Source organism: Vipera ursinii (assembly GCF_947247035.1).
Source record: "Vipera ursinii genome assembly, chromosome: 4".
Classification (NCBI taxonomy): Eukaryota; Metazoa; Chordata; class Lepidosauria; order Squamata; family Viperidae; genus Vipera; species Vipera ursinii.
In genome coordinates, this window is record NC_139514.1 from 119866524 (window position 1) to 119888178 (window position 21655).

At 45.3% G+C, this 21655-nt stretch overlaps 1 protein-coding gene across 3 annotated transcripts in view; it reads right to left on the minus strand.

The window, feature by feature from the left end:
* The window catches only part of LOC310640630 (cardiac-enriched FHL2-interacting protein), a 38113-nt gene that overhangs the window by 6107 nt on the left and 10351 nt on the right, over window positions 1–21655 (minus strand). The window contains exons 2-3 of one of the 3 annotated variants that reach the window (XM_083363043.1): window positions 18696–18844; window positions 7649–12148 (exon numbers count right to left, since the gene is read on the minus strand). In XM_083363043.1, the coding sequence (XP_083219169.1) occupies window positions 7688–12010 (4323 nt within the window). In that variant the 5' untranslated portion in view covers window positions 12011–12148; window positions 18696–18844 and the 3' untranslated portion in view covers window positions 7649–7687. Of the gene's footprint in view, window positions 1–6359; window positions 12149–17657; window positions 17724–18695; window positions 18845–21655 lie in introns of those variants that run through there. The other 2 variants (XM_083363042.1, XM_083363044.1) reach the window with 2 other exon arrangements.

Consider the following 21655-nt stretch of genomic DNA (forward strand, 5'->3'; position numbering starts at 1 on the left):
GGAGCCAAAATCACATACCTGCTAATAGGCTTATCCTTATCCTACCAATGATACTGAATTACTGTCCACGCCCAGGAGAGACGGAACATACCGAATCTGCATTATAGGAATCAGAGACAGTTTCATGAAACCATCATCTCCCTTCCTTTAGAACCACGAGGGCCTCAGCCGTGGCATCTAGTAAGTGTCCAGCCAATGAACATTTGGGGGATGATCCCAGCCCTTACATGTATAGTATAATCTTTCTGAAAGATTTTATGGGTACAGGGACATTTTTTTTAAGTTTGTATCGTTTGGAAAAACAAAAACTTTGGGCCAGACTGTAAATTATATCTAATTTTGGGTCATTGGCAGTACAATTCGTAAACATCTTTTCAGAAATAAGTTTCACTGAATTCGGTGGAGTTTCCTTCCAGGTAAGTGGCGATAGGATTATAACCAAAAGTGCTTTGCACACGAATCAGTTCTCGGATCACCTCTTTGACGAAGAGGCATTGCTTTGCTTCCCGTATCAAGAACCCTTTTTCAATTCAATCTGATTCTTGCTGCAGCGAACTGTAAATTTCACAGTAAATTGTCTCTTCTGCCTCAAGATCACACCGAGAGGCTTAAGACAAACATCCTTCTTGTCTGCAGAGGAAGAAAAGCCACTGGAACAATCACCTTCAACCAAAGTTTGATTCATGATTGTAATTAATTAGATCCTGTGGTGTTGCAATTTTTCTAGATCCAATTCCTGCATTGTCCTGATTCCTCTCTGGATGTCTTCTGAAACCAGTTGTGGTTACACACACACCCTTTTTGTAGGAGTCGTCCATTCATGTGAAGGCGTGCCTTCCCTTCCGCCCTGACAAAGACCGGCTGGTGTCCGGAGCAGCTCTGCCAGAGCCTGTGCATCCATCCGCTCATGGGGGCTTCGCATCATAGCTCTCCATCGCAGATACAGCTGGCACCCTTCTAATTCCTGTGGCAGGTCATGGTGCAAGAAGCGAAAGTAGGCCTTATTGAACGAAAATGGCCCTGAATATATGAACCAGAGATGAAGAGAGCTGTTTTCCCAACTGACAGGATACCTGCATTTCTTAAAATAGCTTGGTGACCAGGAGAGCGTATGAATATGTGGCAATCACACGCCCAGAGCTTTTCCCCGGAAAGAGCTGTCTTCTTCAGAATGATGACGAACAGCCCTGTGGTGCTGTCTTTGTCCAGAGGAAGGGAGGGGCCAGTGATGCCGCCTACCTCCCCCCTCCCCAATCTACAAAAGGATTGTTTATTCTCTGTACACTTGATCCAGACTGACCTTTCTGTTGATCTCTTTGATTCACTCGTATTCCCAAAAGAGAACAGGCAGTGGTAGAAAACACGGCTCCCCCACCCCCACCCCGCATTAGGCCCAGCCCCTCTTCACCTCCAGCCAGGGTGCATTTATCTGGATTGCCCCAGAGCACTTCTTCCTGCCAACAAAGCCCCCCCAGCCCCCCCATGAACCGTACGGGGGGGGAGAGGGAACCTGGCCTTTTTCTGCCATCATCCCCATCACGAGATGGTTTCTTTTTATCCTTTTCTTTCAAAAAGTTCCACCATCAAAACGATTTGCCAAACAGAAGCAATTTCACTTCCATTGCAGCATAATTACCGATCACTCAGGTGAATTTGCCGTTACGTATACTAACTCTTCATCCTAATGGTTTGATTAAACCCATTTTTCCACCAGAAAGGTACATAAATAAGTGAACTGTTGAGCAAATTAAGAACACTTAACAGCATTGCATCTGAAAAGTAGTTATGCTGATTAAATTTTCTGTCCTTGAGGATTTTCAGGAAATTACTTTTGATCGTCAATAACACAATTAAGTAAACTACACACACATTAGCATGAATAATTGATAAGAAATTATGTATTACCACGAAGCACTGATTTAATAATTCATGGCGCGACACTCTAGTGACTGTGCAAAACTGGAGGCCATCACAAAGTCTGTCTGATGTGGCTGGAAAAGCTGCCTGGCAGATTCGCTGTATAATAATATGAAATACTCTGCATGATGTATTTTCTGTTGCTTTAATAAAAAAAAGTACATTCAGAAGAAAAAGACTCCAAAGATCATTTTGTATTATTTTTAAGTCTGTTTTTCCTCACTGTTTATCCCTGATCTGACTGATTTTATATAGGTCAGGGGTAGGCAACCTTGGCTCTTTTATGACTCGTGGACTTCCACTCCCAGAATTCCTGAGCCAGCCATGGTGAGGGTAAAGGGAGATTTTCTAAGCTGAGCCATGCTGGCTCAGGAATTATGGGAGTTGAAGTCCACGAGTCATAAAAGAGCCAAGGTTGCCTACCTCTGGTCTAGGCCTAGGCTGCTTTATGACTCCTGGACTTCAACTCCCAGAATTCCTGAGCCAGCCACGGTGAGGGGAAAGGGAGAGTTTCTAAGCTGAGCCATGTTGGCTCAGGAATTCTGGGAGTTGAAGTCCAAGAGCCAAGGTTGCCTACCCCTGATATAAGTGTAAGTGCACATGTGTGTGCAAGTGCACAGACCCACAGCCCGGTGCCACAGTCGTTCAGAGCCGCTTCGATGTAATTCCAAAAGCACCACTGACCCAAAGCACGCAAAGGACGGGACTTGTGCAGAATCTCAGCCGCGTTCCCGTGAAGGAGAGGCTTCACAGAGAGAGGAGAAATATCAATGATAAATTGATACAAGGCAGATTTGAGTTTCAGTCTTCTGACAAACTATTAATCTAAGAAGGCGAGTTGGAAAACCTTCACTCTGCCCGAATGAATTTCCTGCTTCGAATTGATTCGCCCAGTCCTGTAATTGACACTAATTCTTCAAGATCTCAGGCGGTGATTTATTTTCCATCTTTCCTCTGTGGGATCCTAGAAACATTAACGGAAGAAAACTTGTCTGTGACCAAACTAAGCGGGGTTTGTATATTTGCATGTTTGTGGGTGTGTGACAATTGCAAAGACGGACGTGGGGGCCAGCGGTTCACTTGAGTGCTGTTAGGTTGGTCCTGGCTAAAATCAATTGCTTTCCTCTGCTTTTGGCAGAAAGACGCCCAAAGGCCCTGCACCCACAGTAAATGCATAAAAATGCACGGAGCCACCCCCAACAGTCATCTCCTGGCTGCATCGAGTAAGTCTCTTCTGCAACCTCCTTTGGCTTTCCTAAGAAGTAGGGTTACTAATTTATTAATATGGAGAAGTGAGATTGCAGTGAGGGAATGCTTTTGGTTCAAGGTTTTGGCTATTGCATTCCTCTTGGCTTGTCAGGATCAGAAACAGGGATTTGATTTCTTTAATATGCAAATGATGCACCCTCAATTCTATTAATTTATTTCTTCTGATTTCCTGATCTGATCTCTCTCTCTCGCTCTCCCTCTCTTTCTCATACAAATCTCCTTCTCATTAATAAATTAATAAGTCCAGGATTCAGAAAAGTATCTGAGTCGTATTAAGACTGTACTTAGTCCATGCTGGTGCTGGAATTAGATACAATCAATGCCTGAAGCCAGAAGCTCTCAGAACTTAAATGTTCAACTTGCAGCTAGATAACAGACCGGGGAGGGGTTTTGCCAACGGGAGGGGCCTTTTCACCTCCACCCTGGGGATGGAGCAAGACACTGAATGCGGAGCAAGACTCTGAATGCGGAGCAAGAGCACAAAGGCGAGTTTAAGGCTTGCTCGTGGAGATCACGCTCCAGAGATGCTTCCTGGGCAGAGCCCAAAGGGCTCAAGTCAGCAGCCGGCCCTGCAGATAATGCAACACGCAGTTTGACCCAGTGATCCCAACAGGTACAGAGGGGAGTTACATATTTAACTGTTGGTTCCGTGCGCCTAACTTTCTTTCCTAATTAAGTTAGATTTGCTTTGTCATCTGAACTAGTTTCCCTGTTAATCCTTCTGCCTATGAATTATTCTTTATTAAATTTCAGCATTCTACTTCCCACCAGAGGTTTCCTCTCTTAAATGCAGCTGTAGCCCAAGGATCCATTTCTCCCACCCGCCCAGCGGAGCCTCCGCGCTTTGGAGGCCTTTAAGGCTGCAGAGAAAGAGGGAGCCTCGGGCTGAACGGCAGGCAGCAGCCCTCAGGCCGTCTGGTCCACAAATCTGCCTTCCGGAAGAGAGACTCCACATTGAGGCTGAGTTCACACCGTGCTGAGCTTGGCTAACCAGGGTTTAAAGAATAAATCACAATTTGCTGGAGTTGCACAACATGCTAAGCCATAACTTCCCTGTTTGAGAGATCCCACTAAATCAAGCAAACCAGATTTTGGGTTAATGCACTGTGCAAATTCAGTTTATACTATATATAATATAACATTAAATTATAATTGCAGATTGTAATAAGGATTTATAAATGGCACGATAGTATCTTCCCCTTGTTCTGTTTCCTCCCCTTTTGTTTGCTCAGCTACACATCTTGCAAGTTTAGAAATTCTTTAAGTCTCTAACACAACATAACTGGCTGGAATATGGGAAAGATGCAGAATAGCAGAGACGCTGGCTAACTTAGAACAAATTGACTTTTATTAAATAACTAAAATGGGTTTGAAACAGGTTCACTTACTCCTATAAATTGTCTGTATCCAGTTACCGGACTACCCCGCATACTGGCAATCACACAGCTTTATCTGAACTGCTTTTTAGCTAGGTTTGACAAAGGATATGCTAACATACTAAAATAATTTTCAATAATTTTAAATGAAATGAAATGTAAACGAATGCCCGCCTTCCATAGAAGACCTGCCTATCGCACAGGTCAGAAGGAGGCCGAGAAGACCCCTGCAGACCCCTCACATCCTGGGCATAAGCTGTTTCAACTCCTCCCCTCGGGATGGCGCTATAGGGCACTGTATGCCAAGACAACCAGATGCAGGGACAGGTTTTTTCCCCTTGCAGCCCTCCCTCTGCTGGCTTCTAGCTTTAACCTCTATATCAACCCGACTTTCATCTTCACTCAGATAATGGGAAATAATTTGAAAGCATGCAGACGCAAGTAGATAAATAGGTTCCACTGTGGTAGGAGGGAAGCAGCGTTCCATGCGCCTGTGGCATCTAGCCATGCTGGCCATGTGGCCACGGAAATGGTCTTTGGGTAATGTTGGTTCCCTCGGCCAAGAAAAGGAGATGAGCATCGCCCCCCCCGAGTTGGAGACCATTGGAGGGGGGGGAACCTTCCCCTTCGCCCTGCCCCTGGCTTCTCCAGGAAGAAGGCGCTGAAAGGCGGCCTGGGTGGCAGTGATGGTGGAGTGAACGCCCCCACCCAACCTTATGGGCCGCCACCCACATCTTCCTCCTGGGCTGCTTCTGGGTTGTCAGCCGGAGGAGGATGAATATTGCCTGCATCGGTTCTGCTTCTTTGGTTTAAAGTCTGTTTTGCTGTTTCCAGAAGTGACAAAACTCCTAAAAATAAAATATGTTTTAATAATATTTTTTAAAAGTAGTAGCCATATTGGGCATGAGAAATAAAAATCCAAAATCAGTGGAGGCAATACTTTTATTTGGCTTATTGAAGTGTTATAAAATTTGCAAGCTTTTGAAATCCAAGAGTTTTTCATCAGGCAACATTAGTCAAAAAAAAGGGGGAGGGGAGGGAGGGACAACCAAACGTAAAGTTGCTCTGTTTGTGAAAAGTCCCGATTGATCTTTCTGCAGCCTCCCCGTTCTCCGTCTGAGACCATGAAGCCTTTCAGAGCAGCTGTGTCCTTTTGCCCTTCCCTTCAGAGTATTGCATGGTGACTGAAAAAAATGGCTTAAAATAAGACACACGTGCACACTCAGAGCTCTCACAACTTAATGTTTTCTTAACAGGCAATAGATATTCAAAGGGCTAAAAATAATGATCTACAGAGCTTTGCTTTGCTGGCAATCATATTCCTGGGGTGTTCTTTTAAACAACAGAAGGAAAATAGCAGTCTTTGTAGTGTTGACCCTCCCTCACCCCCCGGCTCCTGAACTACAGCATGTGGCTAGTAAGATTCAGGCTTATTTCTGTCCAAGAAATCCCTTTGGAGAATGCTAGCTATTCCAATTAGGCGAATAAGCAAACTGAAATAATATTTGAGGAGCCTTGATTTCTGCCCCTGTGGAATCTTATTCAGGAAAGAAATGCTTGCATAGGTACAAACAAGACTTTCATTGGGACAGTCAACGCTACAAAAACTGCTATTTGTTTCAATTCAACATTTCTGTTGTTTGAAGGCAAAACATCCCAGTTGGCCACCAGTTAACTCAGGGGTCTTCAAACTTGGCCCCTTTATGACTTGTGGACTTGCCTGGCTGAGGAATTCTGAGAGTTGAAGTCCACAAGTCATAAAAGGGCCAGGTTTGAAGACCCCTGAGTTAACTGAATCTCTGAATGATCATAATGTGGAGCTCAGCGCAACACTTGACTTAAATTGCGACCTCCATACCCAAAGGGACAATGCAGTCCAACAGCAGAAGACTTCTAGGGTCTTGGAAACCAATTTTCCTGATCCGGGTGTAGGAAGGAGGCCAAAAGGGAAGTGGCAGAAGATTGACAAAGAGAGTTGCAGCCTTCCAATCCTGTTTCCTGTGATGTATCTTATCTCTGTCTTTGGGGAGGGGGAAACTAGGCTGGTTGATTATGTAAGGAATTTATAAAAGGACACTTGGGGGAGGGAACAGATCCGTGTTCTCCAGACTGCTTTCCATCTTACTAGTTTACCACTGGCAGAAAACTAAATCCAAAATCTTTAGAGATTTGAAGGAGTGGATTCTTTGGAGAAAAATACTTAAGGCCCAATTCACAAGATGGTGATGTGAAATGGGCAGTTCTAGAATTTTCCTGTGCCCATATGTGAGTTTTCATAAAGTCTATATTAAAGTGACATAGTAGAATTAGTGGATCTATTTGCATAAAGTCTATTTCAAAGTGATATAATAGAAGCTGTGCATTTCCTGTCTCAAAACAGCCAGAAACCTCACAACTGATTTTTGTCAATGGCCATTGCAAGGCTAGTGAGGGTGTAGCGAGGGGGCCTAGGGCTACAGGGGTAGCCCACATCTGCTCTTTTCCCCCCTTAATTTCCAGCTTCATCGGGGCAGGTTGACCATCTCGTGTCTTCCTATAGGGTGGCTGACCACCGGCCATTCAGAGGGAGGGAACACAGAGGTCAGCTGGATCCAGGCCTTGCCTGGGCTTTTTTTTTTTAGTAGTTTCACAAATTTACAGATATTTTTTTAAAAAAAATGCTAGTTTCTCTTCTCCACTGTGTTGCCAACAAAATAAGCAATAGAAAACAGAACTGTGAAATGTGGGCACATTTCATTTCAAATATATCACTCAGATCCAGTTCAATCACCCAGTTTCAAAACCTGACGTTATACTCGTTTCTCTTCAGACCTATAAAACCTGATGTTTGAACTCAGAATTACGTTTATGATCGTGAGGGCCCGAGCGGTGAGGTACGAATTCAGATCGCTCCAACCCAGCCCGTAGGCAGTCAGGTCAAAGTATTTCTGCATTGTACATCCGATGTACGGAATAGATTAGAATTGTTCAGAGTAAACAAAAAAGTGAATTCGCATTAATATATTTTCTTATTCTACATTTGATCTTAGCAAAAAGGCCAAAAAGTGACGTTATTTTATAATTGCTGTGCAAGTGGCATTCCTCACCTTTTGTGCTTTCAGGTGTGCCTAGCAATTCTTCTAAAGCTACAGCAAACACTCTTGCGGTGCACCTTCAACCACCAACTCTTTGGCCGAAGCCTTTGTGCCCTCCGCTGTCTCAGGGGCAAGGGGGCTCCTACCCTTTTCGGAGTTTGAGGGGGACCCATCGGCACTCTGGCTATGAATATCAAGCAGGGCTGCGTCTGGGCAGGGCAGACCCTCCGAAGGCCCTGGGCAGGAGACCCTCAGTGGCTCACCTGAGGCCGTCCCCGAGACCTTCACAAACGCTCTGGGAAGCGGAGTGGACGATGGGAGGGTGGGAACGGAAGCCACCCTGGGCGGGAGAGTGCTGGGAGCCCAGGCACAGGTGGGGAAGGAGGCTTCTGAAGAAGGCGTTTGAGACGAGTTCCTTTTGGAGGGAGGAGTGGACACTTGGACATATCTACCGCTCTCCAGATCGTAGAGCGTCTTTAACCGAAGAGGCAAATCTACAATAAAGTATTCCCCTGAATCCGGATCCTGGAGCAGCTTACGCTGAGTGGCAGGCAAAGAGGGGGAGGGACTGGAGGAGAGCGAAGGCTGATGCTTTATCAGACCACATTTTGGGGTAGTCAAGGGAGAGTCAGGGCAGATGAGGGACTGTAGAGGTGGGGCTGGCATCAGGCATGAAGCATCTTCATTCTGGGGCAGAGATTCCTCCTGAAGCTTTTTTTGTTGAGCTTCCATCTTTTTCCTCCTGCTTGCAAGCTTCTTTGCCCTCCGCAATGCCTTTTCTGTCTTGGGGGGCACCGTGGGGGGTTTGGCTGCTGTCCTTCCCATCTGACTCATCAGCTGGAGTCTTTCATTCGTCCCCAAAGGGCTGCCAGGATCTCCAGGGAGCTGATAGGCTTGTTCTGGATCAAGCGTGGGTGTTGTGGAAGGTTTATCTATACTTCCTATGGCTTTGTGTAGTGGAAAATTCGCTACTTTTTCAGTGTGCGATATGTTGAGGTCTGCAGTTGTATCTGACAATGGACCTGTGGAAGCTGTTGGCACCACAGTATCTGACCTTGGACTTTGTACGGTAGAACCGGCTGAATTACTCAACAAAGAAGTTGTGCCTCCAAAGGCATCCCTGGAAACAGGAGAACAAGCGTGATTTTCTGTCACTGTGGGAGACTTTACCTCGTGACTTATTATTTTCTTAATGCAAGGACCACCCTTTTGCCTAGTGAAGGCACGGCTCTTCGTATAATGTGTCCTTTCTCTCGTAGGGGACCTTTCCTCACTTTGTCTTGGCTCACTTTCAAAGTCCAGATTTGGCTGAATGGCAGAACTGGGCCTTAACTTTCTAATTCTGACCTTCTCTTTGGAAATAGCTAATTTCTCGGGGCTTTTTAATTCTTTCTCCGATAACACTGATAAACAATCGGTTTCTTCAGAATCTGCCATCATAGAAAAATGATCTAATCCTTCACTAAAGCTATAATTTGCGGTTAGACTGCTTTCGTCAGCTACCTGAGAGCCCCTGTTCCCTTGGATAGACCCCCATCCTTCCTCCTCCTCCTCTTCCTCCTCCTCCCCCTCCCCCTCTCTGTCTGTCTCGGCATCCTTGGGGTTCTCCGGGGCGTTCGGAGCGGCTACTTCACAGGACAAAGACCTGAGCAGAGGCAGCTTGACTGCTTTGGTCACAGGGGGCGACTTAAATGTGTTGTCTTTAATCGTGAACAAAGTGGGCTTCAACACGCTTGATACGGCTGGCGTGAGGGGCTCCTCAGGCTTGCTTTCCGCCTCACAGTCGGTGCTTCTCCAGCCATCTTCCTCCTTCTCCTCCAACGCTGCCTCTTGCGAGCCATCCTCATCTCCGTCCTCCCCCTGGTCTGCTCCATCCACAGCAGAGCCACAGTTGCTGAGCGGGTGGTCGTGCAAATCCTTTCTGTTGGCTTTCTCCGTCTCTCTGCTGCCCTGCCGTCCTCCTCCACCCGTGCCATTCCCCCTTCTCTGGCTTTCCCGAAGACAGGCTTTCTGGAAGAGCTGCATCAGAGAACAGGGCGTCCCGTGGAACGGTGGGCCTGCAGTGGCAACAGCCGGTTGCTCAGAAGGACCGGGGCTTCCTCCGCCCTTGGGGCCGTTCCCAGCCAAGGAGCAGGCCTGGCTTCCACTCTGGCTTCTGTTTTCTTCAGCTGGAGAAAACAGACTTTTAGATGCTTCATCGGCACCTTGACCCAAAGTGACTTTTTTATATTTATGTTTCTGCATGTCCTCCTGCTCTACGGCTGCCACCTCTGTCAGGAAAGGTTCGGGTGAAGAAGCAGGTTGAGTTTTATTGTGTTCGTGCACAGAAATCGCCTCAGCGCCCTCTGTGTATACTGAATTACTTTGCTGCAAATGATTCTTATTTTGGTACTTTAAAATACCTGCCCTTGACTTTGATAAGCTCAACATTACATCATCACTGATAAAATTCTCATTTAAACTGGCGAAATTGTCCTTTTCCTCAATGTAGTCCATTTGTTCAAAGATGTTAACTTTATCGGCACCAGCAAGTATTTCTTTATTGCTATAATCCGGTGCGCTGGTTGCCACGACATCTGCTTTCAGGTGGGCCTGGGCTTTCAGCTTGTCTTTGTCCTCCAGGCCTCTCAGGAGGGGAGATGGGCTGTAAGTGCTTTTCACACGTTTTCGGATGTCCTTCAGGTTAAACAGTAAACGGGGTGCTTTAGACTTGTAATCGTTCTGGGAATAAAATGTCCTCTCCCCAGGTTCTTTGGTTGCTGCAGCTTCCAACAGGAACGGAGTCACCACTAGTAGCCGGCTTCCCGGGGGTCCTTCGTTCTTCGGCTTCAGGGGTAGGGCCGGAGTCAGCAGGGCCGAGATGCCAAAGGAAGGGTCAGACAAAACCACACGTGACTCAGCTGCAGATGTTTTGGCCAAAGGAGCCACCTCGGGTGACTTTCTGTACGGGGAATCTTTTATTTCTAACACTTCGACTGCTCTGACCTCCGCCAGTTTCATTCTGCTAAAAGTAGCCTTCTGTTTCCTCCACGGGGGTGGGCAGCCGCCTCCTACCCCAAGTTCAGAGTCTGGCTTGGTGGTTTTCTCTGCTAATATAGAAACGGGTGGCGTCGGCGTCCGTATCTCCTGGGCATCAGCTGGATGGAATGCTGCCTCTGGAGGGAGAGAGGTCTGGTGGGGAGAGGGCGGGGGGGCTGGCGCCTTGGACACTGGAAGTGGGGGGGCCATTCTTGGTGGGAAAAGCGTGCTCGATGTCAGGGAGGCTGGAGAAGGACTCTCGTGCACAGGTGCAAGTACCTGGGGCAGCAGCTGTTGGGCTGCAGCACTTTTTGCACCGGTCGGTGAGGGAAAAGATACCCTTGCCAGAGGCAACAAAGGCAAGGAGGCTTTGGAGAGAGACTTTGGTGAAGGATCATCGGAGAAGCTCTCTTCCGTCGCTTTTGGCTCGGAAACGCAAGGCTTCTTAAAGAAAGGTGCTTCCTCAAAGTAACCGAGGCTGCCATCTTTGGGCATCTTCTCTCCCACTTCGATTAGTTTCTTATGGTGTGCATTCCATGACTCAAAAGCGCTGTTTTCGCTGTGGAGAAAGCTAGTTTTTCTGGCTAGTTCTTTCGCTTTCCCAGTTCTGGTTTTCGCCATCTTGTCAGAGATGCTGAACTTGGGAACGTTCGAAGCCTTTGCCTGAGAAAGCTGAGGCACAGGCTGGCTCAGGGAGGCCAGGTCTATTCTGCTCTGTGCTTTGCGCTGACCGCTGGGATCTGCTACACTTGGACGCGGCTCTGGAAGTTCAGAGATCCCCGTTTGGATGTTTACAATTGTTCTGTCACTCCAGAAAGCCGTTTCGTCTCCACAAATTAACGGACACCCTGTCCAGTTGCTGTTTGCCGGCGGCTTGGCTATCAGTAGTGAGACCTGGTTGTCAACCTTATTAAAGGTCTTTATCAAAGAAGACACTTTTGAGATATGTGTACAGTTGTGCAGATCAGAAAGCGGCAAGTCTAGTTTTCTTCTTATGCTTGGGTGGACTAGGGAATACTTCTTGTCTTCATGAGTTTTGGAGTTAGAAGAAACTTCGGAAAGTAGGAATGTCGCATGCTCCTTTTCTGACCGTTGCCTGGGGAAACGGGTGTTTTTCTTGATGGCGTAATTCCAGGGGCCGTGAAAGAATTGGCTAGAGAACTGGTGGGGGATGCCGGATGGCCCAATGGGGTCTACATCTGTGTAAGGTGTTTGAAGCTCAGCCACGCAGAGACTTTTGAAAGCTCGGTCGGTGAGGCTGCACACTTCTCTGTCGGTGTCGTCCAGCAGACTCCCAATGCTGGAGGAATCACTCTGTCCATCCGCTTGTTTCTTACTCCCCTGCATGGTCCACATGAGGCATTCATGAAATGGGTGGTTGGCTTTTGGGGCTACCGTTTCTCAAGCATTTTTCACAACTTGGGGTTAACTTTTCTTCAATCTGCAATTTTATATTCATTTCTCATAAGGAAGCAGAAAGTGGGGCTTTCCAGTCTGCAAATTGAACATATATAAGTTTACGTTATTGTATCATAATACAACGCAATTGCACATAAAATATCGATACATTATATATATACTAAAATAGCTTTGAACTAGAACAGCCCCAAGAAAAATAATTAAGAAAGATCAAGAGTTTTTTAAAACGGTGCTGAAGCTTTCGTGACTCTCCTTCTCTTTCTCCAGAAATTCTTTTATAAAACCCAAATTTTCTTTTCCCCTCTGAACAGCTGAGTTGTATTGTTAGCAGTCTACCTGGCATGGCCTGGTAGGGTCTCTTTCTCATTTAGCTCAGCCACAGGGAGAACCCCAGCAGGGTGCAGAGCCCTGGATGGCCTTCGCGAGTTTCTTTTTATGATGTTATGCCACGCATTCTGTCACGGGAACCGTGTCACGACTGAACAGTGACGATGTCATGTCTCCTTTGAATGCCTAATTGCACCCTGGACGCTTGGCCTCTTTCTTTGGCAAAAATAATTTTCTTGGTGATTGACGTGCTCTGTGTGTGATTAAAAACCTCCATTCATGAGTCTGTGAAGTTTTGCACCTCAGTTTGTTTTTCTTGCATAAAGAAATGTTCTGTCTTTAATTGTGTATTCTGAATAAGTTGCTTGGACTTGCTAGGAGTTGGGCTCTAATCTGGCAAGTCTTCCCAGGTGAATAAAAGCAAGATCTTGTGTGACTGCCTGGGGCAAGTTTGAAGGTGTAATTCCTGAAGGAGTGGACAGGACACTGAAATCTGCTAGATGCCATCTGCTTACCCTGCCCTTCCTGGCTGGTGAAGGCCAATCTCCTGTTGGGTCCAGCCAGCAATATCTGCTTTGCTAAGAGAAGCGGGTGATACCACAAGCCTTGAGGGAAGCAGTGTGGCCTGCCTCCTCAAAGACCCTCACTGGACTTCATTTCACACCAAACAAGGTTACCAGGTAAGGTCATTTGTCATTTGGGGTCATACATTGATGATACCCATTGTTCATCTTGACAGCAAGCTGGCCAAGTGGTGCCATCAAGGTCTTGTCTTAATGTCTGGAAGAACAGGCTCAAGGTTAACCTTTACAAGGCCAAGTGGCCATGGTGATGTAGGCCACCTGCATCTAGACCTGTTCCCTATTTAGTCTTCAACAGGGTTGTATTTCCCCCTTTAGAACTGATGTACATCCTGAGGTCTTTGGGGACTCCTGCTTGATGAACAGTTGGCAGATGTGGCCAAGAAGGCCTTCACACAAATTCCTCTGGAGTACCAGCTGTGCCCATAACTCTTAGGACATAACTCTTTGGTCACCTCACATTTGGAGCCTGGCAGTGGATTGCAGTTGCTGAGGCTGCCCTTGACCACGTGGGAGACGAGCTGGTCCAGAAGGCAGCATCCCAGCAGGAAGTGGCTGTGCCGTGCTAGGCCAACCTAACACAGCTGCTTTGGAAACCGCACTGCTCTTACTGGTAGACTTCTGGGCCCAATTTAAGGCACTGGTGATTATCTATACAGCCTTCCACAGTTTAGGGGTTGATTATCTGGGGGATTATCCCCCCCACCCTCTGTAGTTTGTGCTATCCCACACAATCAGGAGAGATCAGCCTTTCTGTGTCCTGTTGTTTTAACAGTGTCACACAAACACTCCATTAAGTGACTCTTAAAACTTGGCTCTTCCCCCAGGATCTCGGGCAAGGGTGCATGTGTGAAATTACTGGTCTGCTGTTATTTTTTCAGATGTTTGTTTATTTGTATTATGTATTACATTGATTAAAAAGGAATGACGTGGGAGATGCAATGGGAATAACACTTCATGAAAACATGTATTTTTTACAATGTCCTAAAATTTTGGGGAAAAGTTATTACATGTATGAATTTGCCTCAGATATCAGGTTTAATATTTTCGACATCTACACTCTTTGGAACCAGGCAGCTCTCGCGGCTGTGCTGGCCAACGGGAAGGGGTCCTGGTGACCTCCTTATCGCCCTTCAACACCGGAAAGATAAAAGATAAAATTATGGCCCCAGTTCCTCAGTGGATCAAAGACCAGATGTTACTATGACTTACATATGAGTTGGTTACAGAGGTAGGTTATATATACATATGATTACAGTTACTATAAATGTGCTTATCCTTTATTTAAATTGTTATACAAAAATTATATTTATGTACTACCTGCATAATTTTTATTGCACTGTTTTCTTTCTCTTGTTTTCCTTTCTCTTTCCTTTTGTTATTCTTTTTCCTTTGTTCTCTTTTATAAAGGCAAAACAAATAAAAAAGCCCCCCCTGCAACATGGGGTGCATCACGAATCTCCATTATCTCCTTTAATATTTAATTGGTGCTAGAGCCCCCGGAGTGATTAATAAGATAAACTGGTGATACCCAGGAAAAGCACAGGCCTGAACTGGAATACAAATTGTCCCTATATTCATATGGTATTTGGGTGCTTCTTAAATATTATATTTGTTGAAATTGTATAATAATATGGAAAATATGCCAAGTATACAAAAAAAATCAAACGTCATGCCTATTGGCAATAATGTTCCTAAAGATGTGATTTTCGTATTTATTTTTTCTTCAAAATCTATTAGATTGTGATTATAATTCCTATGAATTATGATTTTAGAAGATATAAACAATTTAAACTATACTGGCCAGATGAAAGGAGACGTGGAGAGATAGATGCAGAGGCACCTGTGCTTGTAGGAAAGAGCAAATATTAAAATATAGGTCTGTCTCTGTCTCTATATCTGTTTTATTTGCTAATCACATTTATATGGTCAACTATCTAAACAAAGAGAGACTCTGGATGACTTTAATAAAACAACAGATACATATAAATCATTATAAAAATATTTTCAGAATGTTGCCAGCTTGGTTCCACTTCAATATTTTTAGCTGCCTGGCAAATTAAAGACTATTTTGTAATGGGAAGAGCAAAAGGCCGGCCTTCTCTTTTCCGGCTACTTTGGTTTCAGCCTTGGTGACGGTAGAAACGCTGGCTGACTGACTGGGGAGCTCCAGGGGTTGAAGTCAACAAGTCTTAAAGTTGCCCTCGTTTCCACACACACCACCCCCACCGCACCCCCGTCCCCCGCCTTCTCCCCCCTCTAAGCAGTTGCTGTCTTAAAGAGAGGATGGGCTTCATCAGCGGCCAGTTCAGCCTTTCAGCATTGTATATAGGCTCTGTTTGTGTCACATTTGTCTTTATTGGGAATAATTAATAATTGCTGATCTATTAATTTTGGCAAGTTATTATTTCCGTCCATGTTTCATTCATTCTCTTCCTTCCTCGTTAGTTTTATGTTCCCTCTTCCTATTGGACTTGTTTCCCATTATTTTAAAATACTCATTTTTAAAAATTTTAATTTTTACTATTTTATTTTTGAATATTACGGTGTAATTTCTCAATTGTTAGTTTACTTTGCATTTGTCAATCTTGACTGAGGGTGAACTAGATATTACATTATTTAGTCTAGTTGCTAAAATTCCTAATGATGCCACGAAGAAAAAATGGTCTAGGTCAATGTCTTGAACTTTAGCATCTTGATTCTTGAAGGTATGTGGACTTCAGCTCCCAGGATTCTTCAGTGACCAGGGCTAAGGAATTCTGGGAGTTGAACTCCACATATCCTCAGGTTGCCCAGATCTAGAATATCTGGTCCAGGAAACTGCATTTACTGGATTCCACTCCTTACTACTACTCAGTATCCTTGTTGAGTTTCTTATCTTGATATTCAATTAATAAAACTTCAGTACCTACATTAAATCCTGATGTAATTTTGCTAATTATAAACTAATAACTTATCTTGTTTCTCCCTATTTTCAAAATATTTTTGTTTTAGATTTTTTTTGCTTCTATAAAACCAATTAAATCAGTATTGTTCTTTAACTGTCATTAATTATACATATGTGCTTACTAACCACTGTTCTTTTACTTTTATCAATCTGTTTATACTTTATTTTTCCTTCAAAATATTAGTACTGTAAGAAACTCACTGCCATTCTAAGGCTTTCAAGTGGTTTTAATATTTCTTGCAATAATATAGCACATTTACAAGGATTGAATACGCTATTGAAATCATCTGTCATTACCATTTCCTAGCTGTTTTTATTTCCTTAATCAGGTTAATTAAAAGTTGGTGATAGATCTGGTGCATAAAGTGATAGCGTTGCTGTAACAAGAGAATAATCTGTAATTGTTACTTATAAAACATTTTTATTGGATACTGGCACTGCAGAGAATGTTTCTCAAGAAATGACTTTTCCTGCTACAGGAAATGGAGTTGAAATACGAATGCTTATATATGCCTCCTGTTTTTCCCTTTTAGTCTGAATTTAAAAGGACTTTGCCAAGGTGACATTTTCATTTATTTTCTCTGAGTTGTATCTCCTCTTAGCTACAGAAGACAAAGTAGGTTGGACTGGAGAGAAGGGAACTTTTGTGGAGAGTGCAGACTCAATTCTTCCAGCACCTTCAGCCTGGACGAATCTGGCTAAGAATATGCACGCAGCCCTTACTGGATGGCTTTAAATGCATTTCAAAAATTATTTTTAAAAATGATAGCCTGCATTTCTGTTTATTCCAAATACCAAAAGTAGCTTACAACAATGAAAATGCAGAGTATTAAAAAAACAAACCAAAATTAATGCAGTTAAATGAATCATTAAATTAATTAGCAATTAAAAGCTTGGTCCAAAAAATATTGCCACATTTTGGATGAACAGGAGCGGACCTTGCTAGAGCCGGGAGTGAGGCAGGGCAAGGCCCTTCTCCGGGACGTTTCAGCTTCCGACAACAAGCATCCTGAGCCTCTCCTGATGATCCAACCAGGGAGGCCCATAGGGAGAGAGGCTTCCACACAAAGGAGCAGCCCCCCCCCCAGCCCTTTAGAGGACAAAACCAGCATCTTAAATTGGCCAGGTAGAAGTTGGTACCTGATGCCAATCTTTCACTGCAGGCTTCCTACAATTCCTGTTCCTTGTTCCATTCAGGAACAAGGAACATTTGCACTTTTTGCCACATCTTGTACTTGAGGTCCTGCTGTAGGGCATAGTTGATGTAAAGGCCCGGATGCAAACACTTTCAAACGCGGTGCCAGCAGGGGATCCAGGAACTCCCAAGGTTTTGGAGTCTTTCTGGGCAAATGCAGCCCCATCCAGAACCAACTTCAACCTCAGTCCCAAAGTGCAGTGACCTCTGACTTGCCTTGATTTAACCTGACTTGTAGTCCCTCAATTATCTCTCCTTGCTGAGATTAGGAGACATTTAAAGGTACTGACGGTGGCTTTAGAGCTGGGCAGCAGAGAGCAGCCGAGCTCAGGGTCATAAGCATACATGGCTTCGTACTCGAAGTTGGGAATTATCTCCCTGGGCAGCTCATGGCTGTGTTACGGAGCACAGAAGAAGACAAGGACCAGGACGTTGAACAGTGGACCTCTGGCACCACCTTCTGGGGAAGTCCCAACAGGAAGGGCCAGAACTCCTGCAGAAGAGTGACTCAACCGAATGACTCAGACAACTGACCTGGAAAGATGACAGGTCACCGAAAGCTGCTGAGAAGTTCAGAAGAACCATCTGTTTTCCCACGTGAATCATCCACCAGAACAATCACTTCATCCTGAACAAAACCTTGCTAGAAATTGGCTCAGAAACAGTTTCATGCAGATGTACCTGGGCCTAAGAGGCCACCCCTTTCTGAATCAATTTACTGCAAAATACTTAATACTAGTTTTTAATTAGACGGAAATTCCAATTTAATGCATAGCACATTCACACGTGAAATATTGTATACTGTATACAGGCCATCGTTGAAAAAGGATAGAACAGAGCTGGAAAAGGTGCAGCAGAGGCCTGGCAAAATGGTCGGGGGTGTGTGTGTGTCAAACAATTTCCCCACGAGAAAAGGGTCGCCCTCTTTAGCTTGGAGCTGGGTGGGGATGAGCCCGGGGTGTGTAAAGTCAGGCATGGCCAAGGGGACGGGGAGACAAAAGTAGGGGCAGGGGGCATCTGGCGATGCTGGACTGGAAGAAGAATTTGAACAGACTGGGGAGCGGGGGAGGGAGAATCCTCCGGGTGGGCTACGTCTTTGGCTTTGCAAAAAGTATCCTCTGAGACTTCCTGAGCAGGTTGTCTCTCCGGCTTTTGGGGCCGTGCTTGAAGGAGTTGTGGTGACCCGCGTGACGCCCGGTCTTTGGCCTCGAAGATGAATTCCGCTCCACGTCTGATACGCTCCTCCTACTTTTATTCCTTTGCCTTATAAATCAATTTACACCCTCAAATGTAAATTAAATGCAATTTCCTTTTTGGAAGGGGTATCCTTCAGGATTCCTACTTCTTAATTTATTGACCGGTTGGAAAAGATGCTTTAATTTCCCACACTTTTAGTACGACCGCTGAGCATTAATTTTAGGTTCCGTCTTTCTTTATGGACAACGTTCAGATACATTTGAAGTTTGGGAAATTCACGTGACTTTTTAGGCTACAGCATCATTTCTTAACGTCTTTCGATTTTAATGAAGTAAGCCTTAGGCAATGTTATGTTTGTGCCCAGGTTGTTCTTACCTGTTGTGTTAACAGACACTACAGAGGTTTTGATCTTCTCATATTCTTATTGCCCCTTTGATGCTCACCAGTCAGGATGAGTGGAAATTATTTTTTTGGAAAGCCTTTCCAAGCTACATATTTCATTATGTTTTGTAGATTATTTCAGTCTGCAAATGAATAAACAAAGAAAAGAAAAATGAAGTTGTAGGAAATAAGGCTCATTATTAAACATATGTTCATTACTCTTCTCATCCTGCTTTGATTGCCAGCAACAATTCTGTTTTCTTGAGTTGTCAATGGGTCTGAGCTTCTTTTTTAAAGACAGAACTCCTCAAAGGATGCCAGTTTTACATAAAAGTCCCATCAACTCCCCAAGGCCGTTTTGCAAAGCAACATGGCTGCCACAGGAAGCCACAGAAGACGCAGCCGTGTCCCTTGCTCTGGCCTGGATCCGTTCCTCAGCCTCTACACGTGGCTGCCAAAGCCAGAGCTTTCTACCCAGCAGTGCTCTCCTCTCAGGAGCTCTGGCCCCGACAAAGATTGGGAAAGTGCCGCTAAAGTAATGTGTGGATGTGCAGTGCTGGAGCTACAGATTGCTCGACTGAGAATTGAGGGACAAGAGACTGGAGACAACCTGCACAGCAATTGCCTCTCCTGGGAGTCTTATGATTCTCCCTGTAATTAACTTATTCTTTTTTAAAAAGAGGAGGAAGAAGAGGGAGGGAAGGAGGAAGAGAAATAACAGAAAATAAACCAGGGACCCAGAAGAGTTTTCTGTACTTTTAGAAGATTTTTAATTTCCAAACTAGTCAAAGGAAGCCACAGAGACGTCAGAAGTTCAGAAGGCTCATTGTGCATGCAAGAGATGCCCCTGCAAACTAGGCTTTCTGCCCAGGGTTGTCCCTTGTTCCAAACCGCAGCCCCCCCCCCACCACCACAGCAATCTCAGTCGTGGCCATAGGCCAGTTCAGAGGCACAGCGTACAGACTCTCAATACCAACCGCATCTACTGCACAAATGACCCCCCAGCGGATGCTGATCAGATTGCAGAGCTCTTTCAGTTTTGGAGACAGAGTGTGCTCATCACAGGCTTAGGTGGGCGGGTGGATAGCTCAGATATGGGGACCGTGCTGGGCAGTACTGGGTTGGGTTAGGCCAATCTGACTGTGCGTCCCCTGGGAAAGCTGAATGGGGTTCTGCAGGCTGTGTGTCTGTTCCACCACCAGAGGACAACATTCAGGATGGTGGTTTCACAGGACACCTGGAGGCATCTCCCTTTGTAGCTACTATATGTTGGGGGATTTATAGGTGTCCATCTCTAGGGTAACAAAGGTGAAGGGTCATGGTATCAAAGCTCCGTCCTTCATTATGCAGCCTCCTTTTTCTGGCCAAGGGCTTTTCAGCCAGGCAGCCTTTCTCCGCTTCACCTCCCTTCTGGATCTCTTACTGAAGTTTATTACAGTTCCTGGTTTATGGCAGCGAACTCTGCTTCTACAGCAACCATGAAAGAAACTCATATGACTGTATGAACAGCGAGGCGAAAGTTGCAGTGTAACTTCTTGCCCCATCTTAATCCTGCATTTTTGTTTCCGATGCTTCTGAAATATTTCCCTGTGTGGGACTCATCCCCAAGTCACTTTTCTTGATCAGAGTCCGTGCATGCATGCAGTTGGTGCAGGAACAATTACTAGCAATGGCTGCTGTGTGAAGAGACCTTATCAATTCGGATTCTGCTGTAGACCACAGAACTTTCCCTAAATTCACTAAAGCAGTCCAGCTCTTCCCAGGCTTCTGCACATCCAAAATACTGATCTAAGGGGGGGGGGGGGAAATCTTACTGAAAGTAAATATGGGTGAGTCGACATTCTTTGCCTCTTGTTCATGTGGAAGGCAAATGACTGGAATAGAAATAAGAGAGCGTCTTGGTTGAATTTAGAATTCGGGGCCCGGGTGATCAAGTTGAGACTGTTCTTCACAAATGGATTTGTCCCAGGGCTGTGGAAGAGGGTCTTGGTTGGATCTTGTTTCTGTGCTGCGTGTAACAAGACACCGTGTGTGACAGCCAACCACTTTAAAGCTTAGGAGGGCTTGTAGTTAAGAATACACAGGAGGATACATAAGAGGCAGATCCTTCACAGCCCCGGAGAAAAAGCAGCAGAGATGCTCTCCGGAACAATTGTCACAAAGTCCACCTGGCGCAGCTCTTTGGCCAATCCCGTTCTCTGCCAGTCCAAATTCCCTCAATGGAGAGGTTGTTGTGGGGAAATATTGAGGACTTAAGGACAGGCAGAATATAAATCTAACAAATAAATCAATACAATATTGGCAAACAGCCCCAATGGAGACATTGTAACCTTGCTTTGGGAACAGAAAAGTCCTTCTCAAAACTGTCAGGTCCTTGTCATCTCTGAGTTGAATTAAAGTTTTCTTTCTAGGCACACTCACAGTAAACAGGTACTGAAAAATATTATACAGTTGATTTGAAAATGTATCTCCATTAAGATCTCTTTTTGGAGAATCGTGTGCCAAATCTCTGCCAGGAAATTTCTGTTTAGGACCAGGCGGGCTCTCTGCTTCTTGTCCTGCCCTCGGGGGCTTTGGAGAAGAGGTGGACCCCCCCCCCTTGTCTCTGGCAGCCCTTCAGGTATTGGAAAGCAGCTACCAGGTCCCTCCGAATTCTTCCCTTCGGTAGGCCAGACCCACCCGGATCCCTTAACCGGGCATCGCACAACTCAGCCCTGATCACCTTTTGGCTCTTCTCTGCACGTTTTCCAAGGGCTCAGCATCTTTTTGACCACTTGAGCATCTTGTCCCCTCGAGGTTCATGGGACATTCAAGCTCCAACCCCTCGGAATACTTCCCAAGAGTAATTTTCAGCAGATGTAACAGGGGCGAGGACCAGCTCCCACTCCCCCCCCCCACACCACACACCTTTTTCTCTGCTCTCTGCTCCCCAGTGTAGACCTTCCACCCACCGG